Source organism: Littorina saxatilis, linkage group LG2 (assembly GCF_037325665.1).
Source record: "Littorina saxatilis isolate snail1 linkage group LG2, US_GU_Lsax_2.0, whole genome shotgun sequence".
Lineage (NCBI taxonomy): Eukaryota > Metazoa > Mollusca > Gastropoda > Littorinimorpha > Littorinidae > Littorina > Littorina saxatilis.
Window position 1 is genome coordinate 92,376,767 of NC_090246.1, and position 20,313 is coordinate 92,397,079.

Genomic DNA, 20,313 nt, shown 5'->3' on the forward strand with positions numbered 1-20,313 from the left:
ATGTATTTTGCGCGGGAGTGACTGTGTTCCCAAAGAAAGACGCGCGCTTGTCAGCAGATTTGTCCGTCTAGAAAAAGAAGCTGATTGTGAACAGCGTACCAGTCTACGTTGAAACGCCTGTGATCATATTTTAAGTTATATTCTCTCGACATCAAATTTCAACAATGTTTGAAGCACGTCTTGTTCAGGGTTCTCTGTGGAAAAAGGTGTTGGAGGCGATCAAAGACTTGTTGAATGAAGCCATCTACGACTGCTCAGACACAGGGATCACGCTACAAGCTATGGACAGTTCTCATGTCAGCTTGGTTTCTTTATCTTTACGAAGTGATGGTTTCGACACATTCCGATGCGACAGAAATCTGTCCATGGGGATTAACTTGCCAAGGTACGTACTTTCAATCATTGAAATTTCATTGTTGTGACTGTGACAACTGAACTAGGAAATGGTTCATGAATACCTCATAAATAAATGCGGGAGATTTGTCTTTGTGAATATTCAGTTCATCGGGATCGTTAATGATGATTATCGGGGTAATAACGCCAGATTCTCCTAAACTTGATAGTTTATATCGCCTCGTGCTGTCAAAATACAGTACGCAGATGGTGCTGGAAGTGGTACACAACAAGACTTGTGCGCTGGCGTCTGTCACTTTACATTTGCAAGGGTTCACATTATCTACTGATGTAGACTTTTAAGTTCTATATGATTTAAAAACAAATCTTGCAACAGGTTTTGCACTTTTGTTTGGTTTCAGTATGGCCAAGATTCTCAAATGTGCTGGAAACGACGACATCATCACAATCAAGGCAGGAGACAATGCAGATACCGTTACATTTGTCTTCGAGTCACCAAGTAAGTTTTTTGACTGAGGCGCATGGACCCAGTGCATTTTTAATATGTCCGACGGTTCAGTAAATGAGTAATTTTCTTCTGTTCTTAGTAACTTCATGTTGGTCTCTTCCTGGAAGTGGAATAGATACATAATTGTTTATGAGACAAAGATTAATCTGGTGAGGTGTTAAGATTGTTCGGCAGAGATTTCATGGAAGTTCAACTGTACTAAGACGATAGGCTTTTCTTTGTTCATATTAATGTGGAGGTTCTGTTAACACAACGTTACAACTTACAGTTAGTTAATGTTGCCCAATTGAAAGGTGTAACTTGACAATTAGGCCAAAAAAAATAATAGGTGTGGTTACGGTAACATAGCCCAAAAAATAGGGTAGGAAGGTAGGCAATCACTTTTTTTTTTAAACTTTTTTTTCTAATGTGTACAAATTAAACCTACTTGACAGGGAAATAAGTGTGCGACTCGGGCGCTTTCGCTTTCATTGCGTTTTCTGCACTCGTTTACTTGGTTTTTTTGACATATGTAATAAAAAGTTATAGGGTCGGCCCCCAAAAATAGGGTAGGTCGGGTTACCGTAACCACACTTTTTTTTTTTTTTTAGGCCTTACGGTCATTTGATTTTGACTTGTTTTCAGATCAAGAAAAGGTGTCCGACTATGAAATGAAGCTGATTGACCTTGACACAGAACACCTCGGCATTCCTGTGAGTATATTGGCATCTCATGTCATGGAAGTTTCTGTAATGTCAAGGACCAATTTAGTGGGATTAGATAATGGCGTTAACAATAAGGCCTAAAAAAAAAATAGGTGTGGTTACGGTAACCCGACCTACCCTATTTTTAGGGGCCGATCCTATAACTTTTTTATTACATTTGTCACAAAAAAAAGAAGAAAAAAAGAAAACGCGTGCAGAAAACGCAATGAAAGCGAAAGTGCCCGAGTCGCACACTTATTTCCCTGTCAAGTAGGTTTAATTTGTACACATTAGAAAAAAAGTGATTGCCTACCCTATTTTTTGGGGCTATGTTACTGTAACCACACCTATTTTTTTTTTTGGCCTAACACCTTTTTCCAATTCCATCCACCTTCATTGTTGCCTATGAGAGTGAGAAAGAAAATGTCTAGAATTTTGATCTTAGATGTGGTTTGTTCATCCAGTCCAATGGTGACGCTGTACTGACAGCTCCTTTAGCTGTTAGGATATTGCTTTCTAATCTCAATAGGTCCAGTTGGCACTTCTACTTTAAAATTATTTTGAGAACAAGTGCTTAAATTAAATGTTGGTTGTAGGATTTGATGTTTAACATGTATCATTTGTTTTGACAGGATACTGAATACAGTGCAGTTGTCAAGCTGCCGGCAGCAGAGTTCCAGAGGATTTGTCGTGACTTGAGTCAGATTGGGGACTCTGTTGTCATCTCCTGCACGAAAGAAGGGGTCAAGTTCTCTGCTAGTGGAGATCTGGGAACAGGTATGTGTTTGATACTGTGTTTCATGCCCCATATGCTATTGCATGATTAAATTAGAAAGTAGGATCCATGTTTTGCCTTTGTGTTGAGGACATTTTGATTCTGCTTGCTGGGCAATGTGTACAGTTCCTTTATTACTTTGAAGATTGTTTTCATATACACACTAACACAGGATGGAGCTCAAGCTTGATTATTTCCCTTGGTATGGATCACATGCTTCATTCTTGGCAAGTATGGAGCACCAAGTATCCAATTGTCTGTGAACTTAAAAAATGTTTTGTTCACAGTGATTTAAAAAAAAAGACTTTAAAGTTGATCATATTCACCAATTCCAACAATTATTGTGGGGCTTTGTCTGAAAATATGTTGTCTTCCGCAGGGAATGTGAAGCTTGCACAGACATCAAGCACTGACAAAGAGGAGGAGGCAGTTGTGGTGGAAATGAACCAGGCTGTCTGTCTGACCTTTGCCCTCCGTTACTTGAACTTCTTCACCAAGGCAACATCTCTTTCTCCACAAGTTACTCTCTCCATGTCTCAGGATGTACCACTCGGTAAGACACATTTAGATGGTTATGTTTGAACTACCTATGGCAATGCAGCCCACATTGATGGGTCAGTAGATATAGGTACTGTTTTTGCCTGGTGTTCAAGTTATTTTTCCTGCTCTAGACTAGTTTGAAAAGCTGCAAGTCGAACTGATGGGGTTTGTCTGCAGTAGTGTAGGTAATATGGCTGTGGCATGTCAGAAATGTTCAATGGTTGAATTTAACAAGATAAACGCGCAGTACAAAATTAAAGGGAAAGCAGGTACTGCATATATATGTTCTGCGCGAACTTAGAATCCGGTTTCATTCTAGAATGGACCGGGTCCAGGTTGGAATTCTAACCCTGCGCAAGTACAGGGGTGCCATTCTAGAATGAAACCCTTGTTGCTGGTCCATTCTAGAATCGGCCGTGCGCAAGGTTGGAATTTGGGTCCAAGTTGGAATGGTCATTTCAGTTAGACTATCACACAACCAAAGCCACAAATGTGGATTTTCTGTTTGTTTTTGTTTTTTCTGTGTTTGGTTGGGTGTTTTTTTTCGGGTTTTTTACACTTTACTCAAAGACATCGTGAATTGGGATTGTGATGTTCTGAAAGTGATTACGATTTTGAGAGACACTCAGCACTGATCGCTACGAACGGAAATTTCCGGACTGACAGTGTTTTGCCGATCTCGCTTGTAACTTTTAATCTTATTCATATACATGAAGTTGGTCTTCTGAATTGTGAAGATATAATGTCAACTTTTTTTAAACCTGTGACAACAGCTCTATAACTCACTCTGTCCTTCTGTTGGTCTGTCTGTCGGTTAGTCGGTCTGACCGTCTGTCTGTCTGTCTGTCAAAAAAATTGTCAAAAAACCGGACATTTCCGAGAGGGAGACAGCGCTGACATTGCAAGCGGCCGCAACCGGTTCTCATCACAAAAACAACTGCCCTGCAAACAATACCGCCCTGGTAGTCCCCCTTGCTATGGTCTGCCTTTGTTTATTGCGTACTCAGGAGTGTCAGCTTTTTTGACATGACATGACATCGCAAGATCGCCAAAGGATTTTTTTCAGGGGTAGACAAATCAGCCCCATTTTATCAAAGGGAAGGTGCAGGTGGAGATAATTCAAGGGAAGACAACTCTGTCTTACCTACAAACATTACGGCCCCCTTTATTCAAGGGTTTCATTCTAGAATGGCACCCCTGTAATTGCGCAGGGTTAGAATTCCAACCTGGACCCGGTCCATTCTAGAATGAAACCGGATTCTAAGTTCGCGCAGAACATATATACTCTTCAGACAACTTGGCACCCACACTTCGTTGGCAGACCTGTCAATTGATCAGTTGTTTGCACAACAGCAATTTAACCCAATTTTAACAAGTTGACAGTTGGTTAAAAAAAAAAGTGCTGTATAGTGGCCATGGTGCTGTTAGGTCCCATTGTGCTCCCAAAACTAAACTGGACAGTGCATGGAAAACTACTTCAGGCAGAAAGTGCCACGTGTGCACTTCTGCCCGGGTATTTTCTTTTGCACTTTCATCCATTGCCCTGGGCAGCAACACTTGTAGAATCGTAATGTTCTTAACCCAGTATGGTGAGGGTGAAATTGGGAAAGCAGTCAACACTGAGCTGCATTTAGTATAATGTTGGAAGTCAGGAAGGAAATGTATCTAGTGAGATAACAATTTGTACTTTCATGGGCACAGCTTACATGGAGATAATCTTTGTTGCAGGTAGCTAGGGCTGTTTGGATTTTGACAATGCTTTTGTTTGCTTTCAGTGGTGGAGTACAAGATTGCTGATATGGGATTCCTGAGGTTCTACCTTGCCCCCAAGATTGAGGACCAGGATGCAGAATAATACATACCACCAGCAGACTCGACACAAACATTATTACATACATCTACCATCCAGACATTCTAAAATATGTGGAGTGCTATGACCATAAAATGAACTCAGTAGGGAACTTGTGTTTTTCTTGAGAATTGCCAATATGGCATGTGAATTAGTTATTTTCTGTCGATATTTTTACCTCATTGAATGACATCTGTACAAATTGATGACTGATGCTGAATTAAAATAGTTCGCATTAATTGCTTGGGTGTTGGTTCTTAATGGGTTTACTGTGTGTCTGATCTGGTGTGCATGTAATTTTTGTAAATTTGTCTCCCTCGCTGTATGTGATGTTGGTGCTTATGTGCACAAATTGTCTGGATGCTGAATTGAAATACTTAGACTGGGGTGCTACCTGGGCAAGCTTTCATCCTATTCTGTATGTGCCTTTTCTTTAAATTCAGGCCTAGGGAGTACTGAGTAAACCTAGTTTCTTGGCTAAAAGACCAGATGTTGCTTCCCTTAGACCATTAGCATAATGAGCAACAGCATCTTTTTTTGAAGTGATGCAGTAAGAATGAAGACGTGCCCACTAGCACTGAGTAAGTCAGTGATGAAAATTCAGCACTTCTATTTAACTTTCCATTGGCTTCAAAAGAAAAGGCAGCTAAGATATAGTTTTGAATGAATAATTGGGCTCGGTACAGAAATCCTGTATTTATTCATGGAAGACTTCCAAAATCTAACAAGTAGTATTTCTATTTGACCCAGAGATTTATCTGGTAGAACAGCACTTGCTGTGTACATTTTATGATCTAAGGCACACAAAAAAAATAGGTGTGGTTACGGTAACATAGCCCAAAAAAATAGGGTAGGAAGGTGGGCAATCACTTTTTTTTTTTTTACTTTTTTTTCCTAATATGTACAAATTAAACCTACTTGACAGGGAAATAAGTGTGCGACTCGGGCGCTTTCGCTTTCATTGCGTTTTCTGCACGCGTTTTCATTTTTTTTCTCTTTTTTTTGTGTGACAAATGTAATAATAAGTTATAGGGTCGGCCCCTAAAAATAGGGGTAGGTCGGGTTACCGTAACCACACCTATTTTTTTTTTAGGCCTAATGAGCAGGCAATTACTACATTTATGATTATGCTCATCACCAAAGGCTGTAGCGCCAACTCGATAATTGACATGCTGTTATAGCTGTGGAAGAAAGCATACGTGTATACAAAGCCAATAGTGTTCGGTATTGGTCTACAGTTCAATAATTCTACTTGGTGACTTGACAAATTTAGTAGCCGACTGCCTGGGGTGCTGGCTAAAGGCAAGAGAGAAACCGATTATAAGAGCTGATGTCGACAGCTATTGAAAGACAGACTCTCTATTGTTCTCAGGGGTGACTAACTACAATCATTCAAGTTTCAGTTGCTCAATACAGTTGAAAAGTGCACAGATATCGGTGCCTTGCACATACATCTGCATGACTTTTCACCCTCTGTCCTTCGGGTGTTTCTTTTCCTTTTAGGCAGAGGTGCAGGCAGTGAGTGTCTCGGTAGTGTATAATACCCCATGGAATCATGTAAATAAGGTTAGCTCATGCTTGCTGCAGGCAGGCTTTGTTCAATTCATTCTCACTTTGTTTTGAAGCATTTCCACACTCAAACATAAACAATGATAGAAGTCTTGTTTGACATATAATTTAATTGACAAAAAACACCGCATTATTATTGTGCTAATACTTGCTACAATGCAACAAAGACAAGGATGGGTGCATTTTTTATCACCTTGAATGGTCATACTGGAAATCCTGCTGGGCAAGTGTAACTAGCAATGAACAACACAGCCCCGTCCCAACACAAACAAAATCACAAGGCAACTTTATAACAAAATTACCAATACCCAATCAACTGTATTATGATATGAGTGCAGGCTTAGCATGGCCTACGGCAGTAACTGCCCAGAAATATGCCCACAGCTGAATAAGAATGAGGAATAAAGCAGTATCATTTGACCTGTACTACTAATCTAAGCTTATGGACACTGAACACATACAGTATGTGTTCAGTGTCCATAAGCTTAGATTAGTAGTACAGGTCATCAATTCAACATAACACAACAGTATGGACACTGTACTGCTAAAATATATATAAATTAAAATGAATTTGGAAAAGGTCTTTTCCTCTATTCAGCGCACTTGACTCGTAGAGGATTACAGCAACGCAAGCCTTCTGGAGATGCACATTATATGAATCGCATTAGCAACAGGTACCTTTTCACCTCGTCTTTCATTCCAGCCTCCCAAATAAGGGACAATACAAAATCAGACACTGATAATTCCTTTGGCAAAAAAATATGTTTGTTTCCGCTAAAGAGAAGAATAACCTCGCTTGCAAAGTCTGCAAAATTGAAATTTGTTCTTTTTAATAAAAACATTCTTGAAAGGAAAAGAAATATTCCGGGGTCGGGAGGAAAAAAATAGGGTTGATCAGGACACCGGAAACAAGGAACTTTTTTTGTGTGTGTGTGTGTGTGTCTAATCTTGAGCACCACTACTAGTCAACAGGTGTTTATCACAACATCAACAACTTTGAGAAATAAGTAGAGCTTGATTGACTTTTTCATACAATATATATATATAAACATTCTTGATTTAATATCCTGCCAGTATGAGTCACCATGTGAACATGAAAATAAACAAGACAGACAGTAAAACAATAGTTCACGTTCTTGTCTCTTAGGTTAAATCAGAAGCTGAGGTGGTTGCATGTTCAGTGTCTGCATCTTCTTCCACTTGTTCTGAAACCTGACTGGCATCAACTGTCTTCTGTTTTTCTTGATCGCGTACACTTATCTTCTTCATCTTGAAATTCTGCACATATTTCATCTCGCCATCCCAGAGTCTGAAATTGAATAAATTGTCCCTGTTCATCAGGTCAGGAACCTCTATCCCCATACTCTCAAACTCGTCTTTCTCCATGTCCGTTGTGAAGTTGATAGCGGCTAAGCGAGCTGCGTGTTGTTTGTTGGTCTTTCTGGCACCGACGCTGTGAACAATTGCGATCTGATCAAGCTCCTCGTCGAACCGATGTCGAAACTGGTCGATCATCTCCAGAAGATCAGTCTTCGTGTAGGAGGTACGGTCGTCCAGGCGATCGTGAAACCATTGGAGTTTCTCAGCAAGGATGTCGAGTCGAGAGGAACGTTCCTGCCTGCCATGGTCGACTCTGTGTTTGTGAAGAAGTCTGCGTTCTTCTTTCATAGCCTTTCGGCTGTACGGATGCATTACCTTCTCAGTTTTGTTCTTCTTTGTCTTCGGCATGTTGAGGCTGTGGTATTAAAACGTAGGTTTGTCTCACTAAGACACAAGGCTCAGTCAGACCAGTTGGTCTGGAGCTTTTTAATGTGAAGGGAAGGCAACGCACGTGTGTTTAAACCGGAAGTCTTCAGTTCATGTTTGTTTACACACAATGAGAAAATACGATATTGAAATTTCTTTCGTTTGACGAGTTGTATCGCAAAAACAAAAAGTTTTGAATTCTGCGAAAATTGGTCGGACTATTTCTGTTTAATATTAGAGGAAAGATAATATGACCATGAGGTGGGTAAAGTAGCAAACAATCATTTTTGTTTAATTCTCAGTTGGTTTCTTTTCCTATATGGTGCAAAGCATGGTTGTGGGAGACTCGTGTGTGGATGAACCTTTTCATAACCTCTGAGTATTCATTTTGATCATTTTACAACACACGCTTTGCGCCTTTTCAAAATCAATGATGCAGTCGACAAGAAATATACTCCGTTCATCTAGAGTCATATCCAATTACTGCCGAAGGTGAGTTCAATGTTTTTGAGCACTTTATTTGTTCTTCAACTTATTTCTAAAACGTCCTTCACTTTGCTCTGAAGTGTAGATCTGTTAACACTATTGTGACTAGCACTGCCACGGCGTTTACGTCCTGCCTGCCCAAGCTTGCCACCAAGAAACTTACCAAAAATCAGTAACTGTAAAGAAATCTGTCTAGCAAGCTTGAATTAAGTGCAATCACCACCAAATTTTGTGTACTAATTCAAAAATGGATGCCCAGTTCAGTCGTGCTATTTATAAGTTTGTCACGCGATTTGTTTTAGCAAAGGGGGGTGAAAGGGGGATAATTTGTGTTTTTTAACGTTTTTTGAGTCACTTGAGAAAAAGTGACTCTATGTAATCGGTCAGTGTTAGTCTGTCCGGCCGGCCGGCCGTCCGTAGACACCACCTTAACGTTGGACTTTTCTCGGAAACTATCAAAGCGATCGGGCTCATATTTTGTTTAGTCGTGACCTCCAATGACCTCTACACTTTAACGATGGTTTCGTTGACCTTTGACCTTTTTCAAGGTCACAGGTCAGCGTCAAAGGAAAAATTAGACATTTTATATATATCTTTGACAAAGTTCATCGGATGTGATTGAAACTTTGTAGGATTATTCTTTATATCAAAGTATTTACATCTGTAGCCTTTTACGAACGTTATCAGAAAAACAAGGGAGATAACTAGCCTTTTCTGTTCGGCAACACACAACTTAACGTTGGGCTTTTCTCGGAAACTATAAAAGTGACCGGGCTCAAATTTTATGTGAACGCGACTCATTGTGTTGTGAATAGCAATTTCTTCCTGTCCATCTGATGCCTCATATAATATTCAGAACTGCGAAAGTGACTCGATCGAGCGTTTGCTCTTCTTGTTTGTGTGTGTTTTATTTTCTACTGCTTTTTTTAAAAAGTTATTTTTTAACAGAAAGTATTATAAATAATGTTATAACCAAACAAGGTGTAAAACCTATGAATTAGCTGAAATATTGTTAACATTGTACACAGAAATAAGGAGACAGTACAAAGAAAAAAACAAGCAAATCACGCATTCACTCACAGCATCCTGACTCAAATGAAACAAAACTGTAGATCTAACACTCACCAAATGATGTCTAGGTAATCCATATTGAATATAAGTCACATTTTCACAACAAAGTACCAACTGTACACCTATGAACAATTCCAAAAGGATTTGAAGGCTCCAGCCATCCATTGTTATCAGTGCTGCCACGCCCCCATAGCTCCTGCACGATTCCGAGATACATGTTCGTCTAGCAGTATCACCGCCAACCATGTGTAGTTTGCCGACTCGTACTAGCAACAACGGGACTGTTTCTTCCTCACTTTCACTGCTTGTATCGCTTTCGTGAGGCGAAAACGATACGTCCGAATCATGCTCTACGGGATCCTCTAGGTCCAACATCCGGAGAATCTCCTCCCGAGACAAGGCTCGCCTTTGATTCATTTTTTTTTCCTCAAAAACGCACACAATCAGGCGGATTTGCAAATGGCAGAAGGGGACGCCAAGTGTATCAAGGGAAACAACTCAATTTATTTGCAAGCTTCAAAAACCGGGAAGCAATCACGAGTCGTGTACCCTCTATGGCTGGTACTGAAAAATGCGCTTCCCGTCCATGGGCGTGTCAGCGCTGGTACTGATTTATCAGTGTCCCGTCGCGAAAGTGTTAAAAGACTAGGTTTTACTTCACGCAAGTCTGTGAATAAGTAGTGCTAACGGCTCCTTCCATTTTTTTAAAGGAATGCAAAAACTGAGTTCATTTGATCCTAATGCGGTTTTGTACCTGGAATTGTGTTTCAATCGGTAGTGAATGCACTGACAGGGGACATGCTCTCAGTATAATGTATTGTGTAGCAACTAACAATGATATGGTGCGCCAAATTGATATTACTATCGTTAACTGTTATATAGGGTTTTGAAACTATCGTTAACTGTTATACAGAGTTTTGAAACTATCGTTAACTGTTATGTAGAGTTTCGAAACTATCGTTATCTGTTAGATAGAGTTTCAGAAACACTATATAACAGCTAACGATAGTTTTATCAAAAGCGCGTCGGTATCGTTCCCAAATGGGAAAACCCTGAAACTGCCATTGCAAAACTGTCTTTTTGCTACGAAATGTACATTTTATTAAACTAGAAACACAATTTAAAAAAACTGCAACATTAGTTATTGACCGTTCTTCTGTTGTCGTCTTCTCAAATCATTGTTGAGTTTGTTTAATATTAGCTTTATCATATCATTTGTACTTTCGGCCGTACCGTTTTCCACGTGTGCGGTTTGAAGACGCGGAATATTCGCGGAAAAGACCATGACAGACGCACGGCTACACAAAACAGTGGGTTTTTTTTCAAAACAAACACAAAACAACGTGACATTCCCCACGACGCGTTTTGGAAAACACTGCTGATGCTTTCGCATCGTGTTTTGGGTACTCACACTGACCGTTGCACACTGCATGCATGCCAGCCGTATGTGTTCAAACTGACTCGCACACAGCGCGGTAGCTAGAACGGGTCAAGCTGACACTGACAAATATTTCTGTGAAAACAGGAAGCGTGCTAGCTGTAACGAAGATTTGATTACTTGATTAAACGAAGCAGCAAAATGATGGACTTATCAGACGACAGTTAGTTGAATATGATCTACTAAATGTTGAAGTAATTTAGTGCAAATTCGCTCGAACGAAACGTTCAGCAGCCATTTTGCCGGCATTGAAACATCCGACCACGCCATCGCTATTTTTAGAAACTCTATATAACAGTTAACGATAGTAATATCACTTGCGCGCACCATGCCGCCGTTTTGCGAAACCCTCGTTATCTGTTATTCATAGTTTTAGCAATAGCGCGCACAAACGCGCTATTGATATAACTCTAAATAACAGTTAACGATAGTTTCGAAACTCTATTTAACAGTTAACGATAGTTTCGAAACTCTTTATCAATCAATCAATGACGCTTATATCGCGCATATTCCGTGGGTACAGTTCTAGGCGCTCTGCAGTGATGCCGTGTGAGATGAAATTTTATACGGCTAGTAGATTGCAGCCATTTCGGCGCATATTTACCTTTCACGGCCTATTATTCCAAGTCACACGGGTATAGGTAGACAATTATTAACTGTGCCTAAGCAATCATTTTGCCAGGAAAGACCCTTTTGTCAATCGTGGGATCTTTAACGTGCACACCCAATGTAGTGTACACGGGGGGAGGGTTCGGACACCGAAGAGAGTCTGCACACAAAGTTGACTCTGAAATAAATTTCCGCCGAACCTGGGATCGAACTCACGCTGACAGCGGCCAACTGAATACAAATCCAGCGCGCTACCAACTGAGCTATATCCCCGCCCTAACAGATAATGATAGTTTCGAAACTCTATATAACAGTTAACGATAGTTTCAAAACCCTTTATAACTGTTAACGATAGTAATATCAATTTGGCGCACCATAATATGACATGGGGGTACCGGGACACAGAGTGAGAGGCGTCGGGACAACTTAAAATGTAATGCTTGCACGATAGACGGAAGATTTAATCTATATTATGAATGTGGAAGAGTAGGCTATGTTATGTCAGGCGAAAATGCATTTATAATCAAACTCAAAGTGGCTAAAGCTATACGCACTTCGAGTGTAATACAGGATCGATGGGTCTCAGTGTATACACTCCGACAATGAAAAGCTCTGTTACAAATCTGTAGCCAAAGAAATGCCCCCTAACAAGTCGTTAGGAAGTAGCCAATGAAAAAGGCAACCGATTCACAGAGCGCGGCGCGCTGTGCAGCGCGGCGATTCACAGAGCGCGGCGTGTTGTGCAGCGCAGGGATTCCCAGAGCGCCGCTATTGCTCTTACCAGCGCAGATTGTTGACGCGCTTTATTTTTTTACATATGTATGATTATCAGCAACATTTTTAACAATTGATTGCGCCTACCTCTATTATATTATCTCAAGTGAATCTATACACCAGTTAACAGTTCCAGCGCTTACATGGAACGAAGAAGGAACCCGAAAGAGGAGAAAAAGCAAACACTCGAAAAAAAAACGATCTGCGCATGCGTTTAAATCAACCAGAAAAACAAGAAAAATCGCGTATCTGTGTGCCCAATGTAATCCTTAGAACCTTTACACTCTTTCTTTGGACACTCAAAAGCAACTTCAGGGCTGCAAGACTACAAAATTGCACTTTCTGCAGACTGAATATACGCGTTCTAATCAACCGGGGGAAAAAAACGATCTGCGCATGCGCGAATTCCAAAATTGCTGCTGAAGTGTTAACTGGTGTTACATCGATTAACAGCGGTTCTGCGGCACTGTACTCGGATACTTGTTTAAAAATGTCATCCCAGTATAAAAACTCAGCTGATTTCCATTTAGTAGAAGCCATTGCAATGACATGTAGTGATACGACTGCCAAGTATTCAAGGCCGGAACTTCGGCGCGTTTTACATCCGCGCAAAGATATGTATGGTGAACTCAGTTGAAAGAGTGAGAGAGCGAGAATGGAGCTCTGTTTTTCGTTTTATTGAGTTTTATTTCTCAAATAGATTAGATAGATGTAGCTGTTGTAAACTTTGCGATTGTGAAAAAAAATGTAACAGCAGAATACATCGCGCGTCGTGAATTGCAGCGCTCCTCGTAGCGCCGCGCGTTGTAAATCGCAACGCTGCACAACGCGCCGCGCGCTGTGAATCCACTTTGAATGAAAAATCAGTCTTAACGTATGGACTTCCGCTGTCTCTTTTTCGGAGTGCAAGGAAGGGTTGACAAATAATGTATACACATTCACATAGAATACACCCGTTTCTAGGTCGATACACACTCCAAGTGTGTTCCGAACTCCGACATTAAACTGCCGTGAAGCATCGGTTTTGTGTGTTTGTTTGTTTTTGGTTGTGTTTGTTCCCAGCGTACTCCGATACCATGAATCGAAAGTGAAGCGTTCCTTCGCAAAATTGCGTCGAATGACGCTCTGAGTGTTGATGCGGTTCAGTGTCTGGTCTTTTAAGTACACCTCGAGAATGTAAGCTACGTTACAGCAAAGGCCGTGCAGCATCAGATTGTTTTCGTTTCTGTGTACTCTTATAATCAACTGCTCTGCGTTCCTATCGCAAAGTGGTTGCAAATGGCAAATTCGCTTCGCGACCAGAAGTTAACGCCGGAGTGTATACAAGATCCTGACCCCTGTATACACTCCGAGTGTGCATATAGCCAGTGCAAATCAAAGTAGCTGAATAGCAACTTCATGAGTGCCCAATCAGTCATTGACACAACCGATGAGTATGGTGAGTTGAAATATATTGTTCAGGCACTCTCTCCCACCCATCCAAAGTTTATTTGTAGCATTGTCAAAGAGCATCTGACCTTTGTCACATTTGCGATGGTAAACACATGAACACAACCGCGATGCATGCATGAATTTGAATACCACCACCACCACCTAGACCAAGTTACTTATCGATAAATTTGCATTTGAATTACCTAATTTTTTCCATTCTGTTTGCAGGCTGGCATTGAAACATCAGTTACAAAAATCCTGCCAGTGCATTTGCACCAGTAGGTTATACAGTACCGCCATCCTACCACAACCACACGCTGAAGGAGATGACAAAATGTATGCACCCAAAATTGAGAAGATTGTTCAAGATATTAGTCAGCTGTCCTTGCTAGAAGTGGCAGACCTGAACGAGCTTCTGAAGGTAACTCCTTTACTGCTTTACACTTTGTTTGTGTACAGATGGATTTATCAAATTATAGATAAGGGTTGGGGTGCTGATGAGTTTCTGTGTGAATAACTTTATTTGAATGTATCTGTCATGTGTGTGAATTTCGTTAGCTGGATGAAAATATATGCAGTACAGAATTCTGCTAAAATCAGGTCTTGAAAACGAAGGAGTCTCAAAATAGGGGGAAATCTACAGAGGTATTGAGAGAAAAATTCTGAGAAAACAGGGTCTTAAAAGGGGGGTTCCACTGTAGCACTAAGAATCTCAGTCAGTCTTTTGCCAACATATTTTATTGGTAAATTAAATATATAGTTTGTTCATTGTTTGCTCTTTTCCAATAAAGAAAATGGGGGAGTGAAGGGCGGGACAGCTGAGCTAGGGAGGGTCAAGGAATCAGCAGGTAACTGAAGTTTGAGGTTTTATTTTTAAGTGACCATATTTCCAAGTGGCTCTGTGAGTGTTTAGGCCTAAAAAAAAAATAGGTGTGGTTACGGTAACCCGACCTACCCTATTTTTAGGGGCCGATCCTATAACTTTTTATTACATTTGTCAAGAAAAAAAAAAGAAAAAAAAAAGAGTGCAAAAAACGCAATGAAAGCGAAAGCGCCCGAGTCGCACACTTATTTCCCTGTCAAGTAGGTTTAATTTGTACACATTAGAAAAAAAGTTTAAAAAAAAAAGTGATTTCCTACCTACCTACCCTATTTTTTTTGGCTATGTTACCGTAACCACACCTATTTTTTTTTTTTTGGCCTTAAAGGCAGGCATGCTTTACAACAGCAACAGGACAGGAGCATGCAAACCTAATTGACTTCTTGTTGTTTCAGAAAACACTCAACATTCAAGATGCCCCTATGATGGCCATGGGCGCTGTGGCAGCACCAAAGGTAAAGTTATGAATGTGCTAGGTACTCTGGTAACTAATAACCCAGTTACACTTTGCTTGCTGTTCTGGGACTGGCGCCAGCCGACATCTGATTTTCCAAGGAAAGCTCGTCTCTTAAAAAGAAAGTTCAGGCCTGAGTAACAAATTCTCCCGGAAGAACATGATTTAAGGCTGGAGAACACTTTGGAGGCCCAATTTCAAAGTGATTAGGTAGTTTTAAAAGTTACTTTTTCTGTTAGTTCAATGTTTGCTTTATCAGGAAAATACAAAATATAAAGGGCTTAAGGCGCAAAATTTTAAGATAACGACTGAAGTTTAAGCATAGGTATCAGATTTTTTCACGCAAACACTCCTGAATAAGTTGCAATATTGTATTGTGAAAATGTAAACAAAATAACAATCAGATGATCACAAACTGAAGAAGAGAAATAGGGAAGCAAAATAGAACATTAAACGTAGTGATTTTACTTGTGAATTCGGAAAAAAAATCCTTTTGTATCCATTTTGAAGCTCAATTTGAAGCATGGAACACCAACAAACATTGATTAAAAGTGTTAAAGTGATTACAGTGTTCAGAAATAGTGTTAGATACCAAGTTGAGTTATCCCTCTTTACCAATTTAAAAAAAAATACACCTCTTAACGCGCAAAATTTTGAACTGTGATGCTTTTACTACCCCCACCCCCTTCCCATTTGTCAGAAAAGAGTGCATATTATCTTCCAAATAGAAAAGCAGGGTAGTCAGATGATCAAAAACTTAAGAAGAGAAAGAGGGAAGCAAAATAGAACATCCAACATAATGATTTAACTTGTGAATTATGAGAAAACTATTTTTTTTACCCATTTGTGAAGCTTAATTTGAAACTTGGAACACAGACAAACATATATTAAAAGTGTTAAAGTGATTACAGTGTTCAGAAATAGTGTTAGATACCAAGTTGAGTTATCCCTCTTTACCACTGTTAAAAGAAATACACCTCTTGTCGCGCAAAATCTTGAATTGTGATGCTTTTACTTCCCCCACCCCCTACCCATTTTTTCAGAAAAGAGTGCATAATTATTATCTACCAAATAGAAAAGCAGGGTAGTCAAATGATCAAAAACTGAAGAACAGAAATAGGGAAGCAAAATAGAACATCCAACATAGTGATTTAACTGGTGAATTCTAAAAAAACCCCACTTTTTTACTCATTTTATTAGCTTAATTTAAAGCTTGGAACTGAAGACAGAAAAAAAAAATTAAAAGTGCTAAAGTGGTTACAGTGTTCAGAAATAGTGTTTGATACCAAGTTGAGTTATCCCTCTTCATCACAGTTAAAACAAGAAGAGCAAACGCTCGATCGAGTCACTTTCGCAGTTCTGAATATTATATGAGGCATCAGATGGACAGGAAAAAATTGCTATTCACAACACAATACAGATGTAAATAATTTGATGTAAAGAATAATCCTATAAAGTTTGAATCAAATCCGATGAATAGTTTCAGAGATATGATATTTCAATTTTTTTCCTTCAAGACATACCTGTGACCTTGAAAAAGGTCAAAGGTCACCAAAGCAGACGTCAAAGTGTAGAGGTCACTGGGAGTCACGTTCACATAAAATTTGAGCCCGGTCACTTTTATAGTTTCCGAGAAAAGCCCAACGTTAAGTTGTGTGTTGCCGAACAGAAAAGGCTAGTTATCTCCCTTGTTTTTCTGATAACGTTCGTAAAAGGCTACAGATGTAAATACTTTGATGTAAAGAATAATCCTACAAAGTTTCAATCACATCCGATGAACTTTGTCAAAGATATAAAATGTCTAATTTTTCCTTTGACGCTGACCTGTGACCTTGAAAAAGGTCAAAGGTCAACGAAACCATCGTTAAAGTGTAGAGGTCATTGGAGGTCACGACTAAACAAAATATGAGCCGGATCGCTTTGATAGTTTCCGAGAAAAGTCCAACGTTAAGGTGGTGTCTACGGCCGGCCGGCCGGCCGGCCGGACAGACTAACACTGACCGATTACATAGAGTCACTTTTTCTCAAGTGACTCAAAAAACACACCACTTGTCGCGCAAAATCTTGAACTGTGATGCTTTTACTACCCCCACCCCCTCCCCATTTTTTCAGAAAAGAGTGCATATTATCTTTCAAATAGAAAAGCAGGGTAGTCAGATGATCAAAAACTTAAAGAAGAGAAAGAGGGAAGCAAAATAGAACATCCAACATAATGATTTAACTTGTGAATTATTAAAAAACCATTTTTTTTACCCATTTTTGAAGCTTAATTTGAAACTTGGAACACAGACAAACATAATTAAAAGTGTTAAAGTGATTACAGTGTTCAGAAATAGTGTTAGATACCAAGTTGAGTTATCCCTCTTTACCAATTTAAAAAAAAAATACACCTCTTAACGCGCAAAATTTTGAACTGTGATGCTTTTACTACCCTCACCCCCTTACCATTTGTCAGAAAAGAGTGCATATTATCTTCCAAATAGAAAAGCAGGGTAGTCAGATGATCAAAAACTTAAGAAGAGAAAGAGGGAAGCAAAATAGAACATCCAACATAATGATTTAACTTGTGAATTATGAGAAAACTATTTTTTTTACCCATTTTTGAAGCTTAATTTAAAACTTGGAACACAAACAAACATAAATTAAAAGTGTTAAAGTGATTACAGTGTTCAGAAATAGTGTTAGATACCAAGTTGAGTTATCCCTCTTTACCACTGTTAAAAGAAATACACCTCTTGTCGGCCAAAATCTTGAACTGTGATACTTTTACTTCCCCCACCCCCTACCCATTTTTTCAGAAAAGAGTGCATATTATCTACCAAATAGAAAAGCAGGGTAGTCAGATGATCAAAAACTTCAGAACAGAAATAGGGAAGCAAAATAGAACATCCAACATAGTGATTTAACTGGTGAATTCTGAAAAAAACCCACTTTTTTACTCATTTTATTAGCTAAATTTTAAAGCTTGGAAGACAGAGAGAGAAAAAATGAAAGTGCTAAAGTGGTTACAGTGTTCAGAAATAGTGTTTGGTACCAAGTTGAGTTATCCCTCTTCATCACAGTTAAAAGAAACACACCTCTTGTCGCGCAAAATCTTGAACTGTGATGCTTTTACTACCCCCACCCCCTACCCATTTTTCAGAAAAGAGTGCATATTATCTTCCAAATAGAAAAGCAAGGTAGTCAGATGATCAAAAACTTCAGAACAGAAATAGGGAAGCAAAAAATAACATCCAACAGAGTGATTTAACTGGTGAATTCAGAAAAAAACCCAATTTTTTACTCAATTTATTCGCTGAATTTAAAGCTTGGAAGACAGAAAAAAAAATTAAAAGTGCTTCAGTAGTTACAGTGTTCTGAAATAGTGTTAGATACCAAGTTGAGTTATTCCTCTTCATCACAGTTGAAAGAAACACACCTCTTGTCGCGCAAAATCTTGAACTGTGATGCTTTTACTACCCCCACCCCCTACCCATTTTTCAGAAAAGAGTGCATATTATCTTCCAAATAGAAAAGCAAGGTAGTCAGATGATCAAAAACTTCAGAACAGAAAGAGGGAAGCAAAAAACAACATCCAACAGAGTGATTTAACTGGTGAATTCAGAAAACACACACTGTTTTACTCATTTTATAAGCTGAATTTAAAGCTTGGAAGACAGAACAAATAAATTAAAAGTGCTAAAGTGGTTACAGTGTTCAGAACTAGTGTTAGATACCAAGTTGAGTTATCCCTCTTCATCAAAGTTAAAAGAAACACACCTCTTGTCGCACAAAATTGTATACTGTGATGCTTTTACTACCCCCACCCCCTACCCATTTTTCAGAAAAGAGTGCATATTATCTTCCAAATAGAAAAGCAAGGTAATCAGATGATCAAAAACTTAAGGAGATAAATAGGGAAGCAAAATAGAATATCCAAAATAGTGATTTAACTGTAGATTTCAGAAGAAAAAAAACCTTTTTTTTTAATCATTTTTGAAGTTGAATTAGAAGTTTGGAAGACAGACAAAGAAAAAAAAAGTGCTAAAGTGGTTACAGTGTTCAGAAATAGTGTTAGATACCAAGTTGAGTTTTTGCTCTTTATAAAAGAAACACACCTCTTGTCGCGCAAAATCTTGAACTGTGATCCTTTTACTACCCCCGCCCTCTACCCATTTGAACAGAAAAGAGTGCATAATTTGTATTCTCTTCCAATTAGAAAAATAAGTAAAAGCAACTGGACATTTTTAAAATACATCTTTTCTGTCAGTCCAAGGATTGCTTAGTCCATTAAAAAAAAACAGACTAGGATTTAACGCACCCATTTTAAGAAAAAGTTAACATGATAATTGATATAATTATCAGACTTTTTTTTATGCAATTACTACTGAAGATTCCAGACCAGGTAAAACAATCATTTTATATCCTTTGTCACATTTTTTAAAATTTTTTATAAATCTATCTATAGCGAGTCTTGTCTCTTTGTGTCATTTATTTTCAAGAATTCTATCCTGGCAACAACAACAACAAAAACACCTACCTACCTACCCTATTTTTTTTAGCCATGTTAATAGAAACAGACAATTTATTTGTTTTGGCCTAAAGATCTTGAAACATTTGTTTTAATAGAGAAATAACAAGTACAGCCATTAGCTGTGTCACTCGAATTTCTTTGTCAGGCTGAAACTTAGCTGTTGCGTTGGTGTCTGCTGTGTGTATCTGGGTCCAAAGCAACTTTCACATTCTCATCTACACACTCACGTTACACAAGTATATATATAATTCCACCCACAGAGGCGTTCGGGGATGGGGGTCTCGCACTCGGGCGAATCACACCACAAAATACAAAGTATAACGTACACAGATTTTACTATTGAACCAAAAAGCAAATTGAATCATGAATAAATCAATCAAGCAAAACTTCCACACAATGACACACTCACTCTCGGTTCACACTGCGCTCTGGACGTGCACACTTGGCAGCACGTATACCGTTCCGGCACCGTTTGTCTTCCTGCAAGTCCAGCATAGGCACACGATTGTCCAAGAATCACAATAATCCTCGTGAATGTCACAGCAGGCATAGTAGAAAAGTCCAAAAGGGTGCGTTGATGGTGGTAATCCGGTGTACACACACACACACACACACACACACACACACACACAC

The 20,313-nt window shown here is 39.2% G+C and overlaps 3 protein-coding genes across 3 annotated transcripts in view; 2 read left to right on the plus strand and 1 right to left on the minus strand.

Moving 5' to 3' along the window:
- The first annotated feature begins 25 nt into the window (after nt 1-25).
- Nucleotides 26-4,948, plus strand: LOC138960178 (proliferating cell nuclear antigen-like). Its single transcript, XM_070331951.1, has 6 exons — nt 26-385; nt 756-853; nt 1,487-1,554; nt 2,178-2,322; nt 2,700-2,873; nt 4,636-4,948. Exons 1-6 carry the CDS (start codon nt 165-167, stop codon nt 4,713-4,715), a joined length of 786 nt encoding a protein of 261 aa, XP_070188052.1. The 5' UTR covers nt 26-164; the 3' UTR covers nt 4,716-4,948.
- A 1,420-nt stretch (nt 4,949-6,368) lies between these two features.
- LOC138960181 (translation machinery-associated protein 16-like) lies at nt 6,369-8,133 on the minus strand. The gene has a single exon (XM_070331953.1). The coding sequence runs from the start codon at nt 8,004-8,006 to the stop codon at nt 7,422-7,424; it is 585 nt and encodes a 194-aa protein (XP_070188054.1). The 5' UTR covers nt 8,007-8,133; the 3' UTR covers nt 6,369-7,421.
- Nucleotides 8,134-8,330: 197 nt separating this feature from the next.
- The window catches only part of LOC138960182 (large ribosomal subunit protein bL12m-like), a 16,789-nt gene continuing 4,806 nt past the window's right edge, over nt 8,331-20,313 (plus strand). Inside the window, exons 1-3 of the mRNA XM_070331954.1 lie at nt 8,331-8,516; nt 14,062-14,254; nt 15,109-15,168. Coding sequence (XP_070188055.1) covers nt 8,455-8,516; nt 14,062-14,254; nt 15,109-15,168 — 315 coding nt within the window. The 5' untranslated portion in view covers nt 8,331-8,454. The remainder of the gene's footprint in view (nt 8,517-14,061; nt 14,255-15,108; nt 15,169-20,313) is intronic.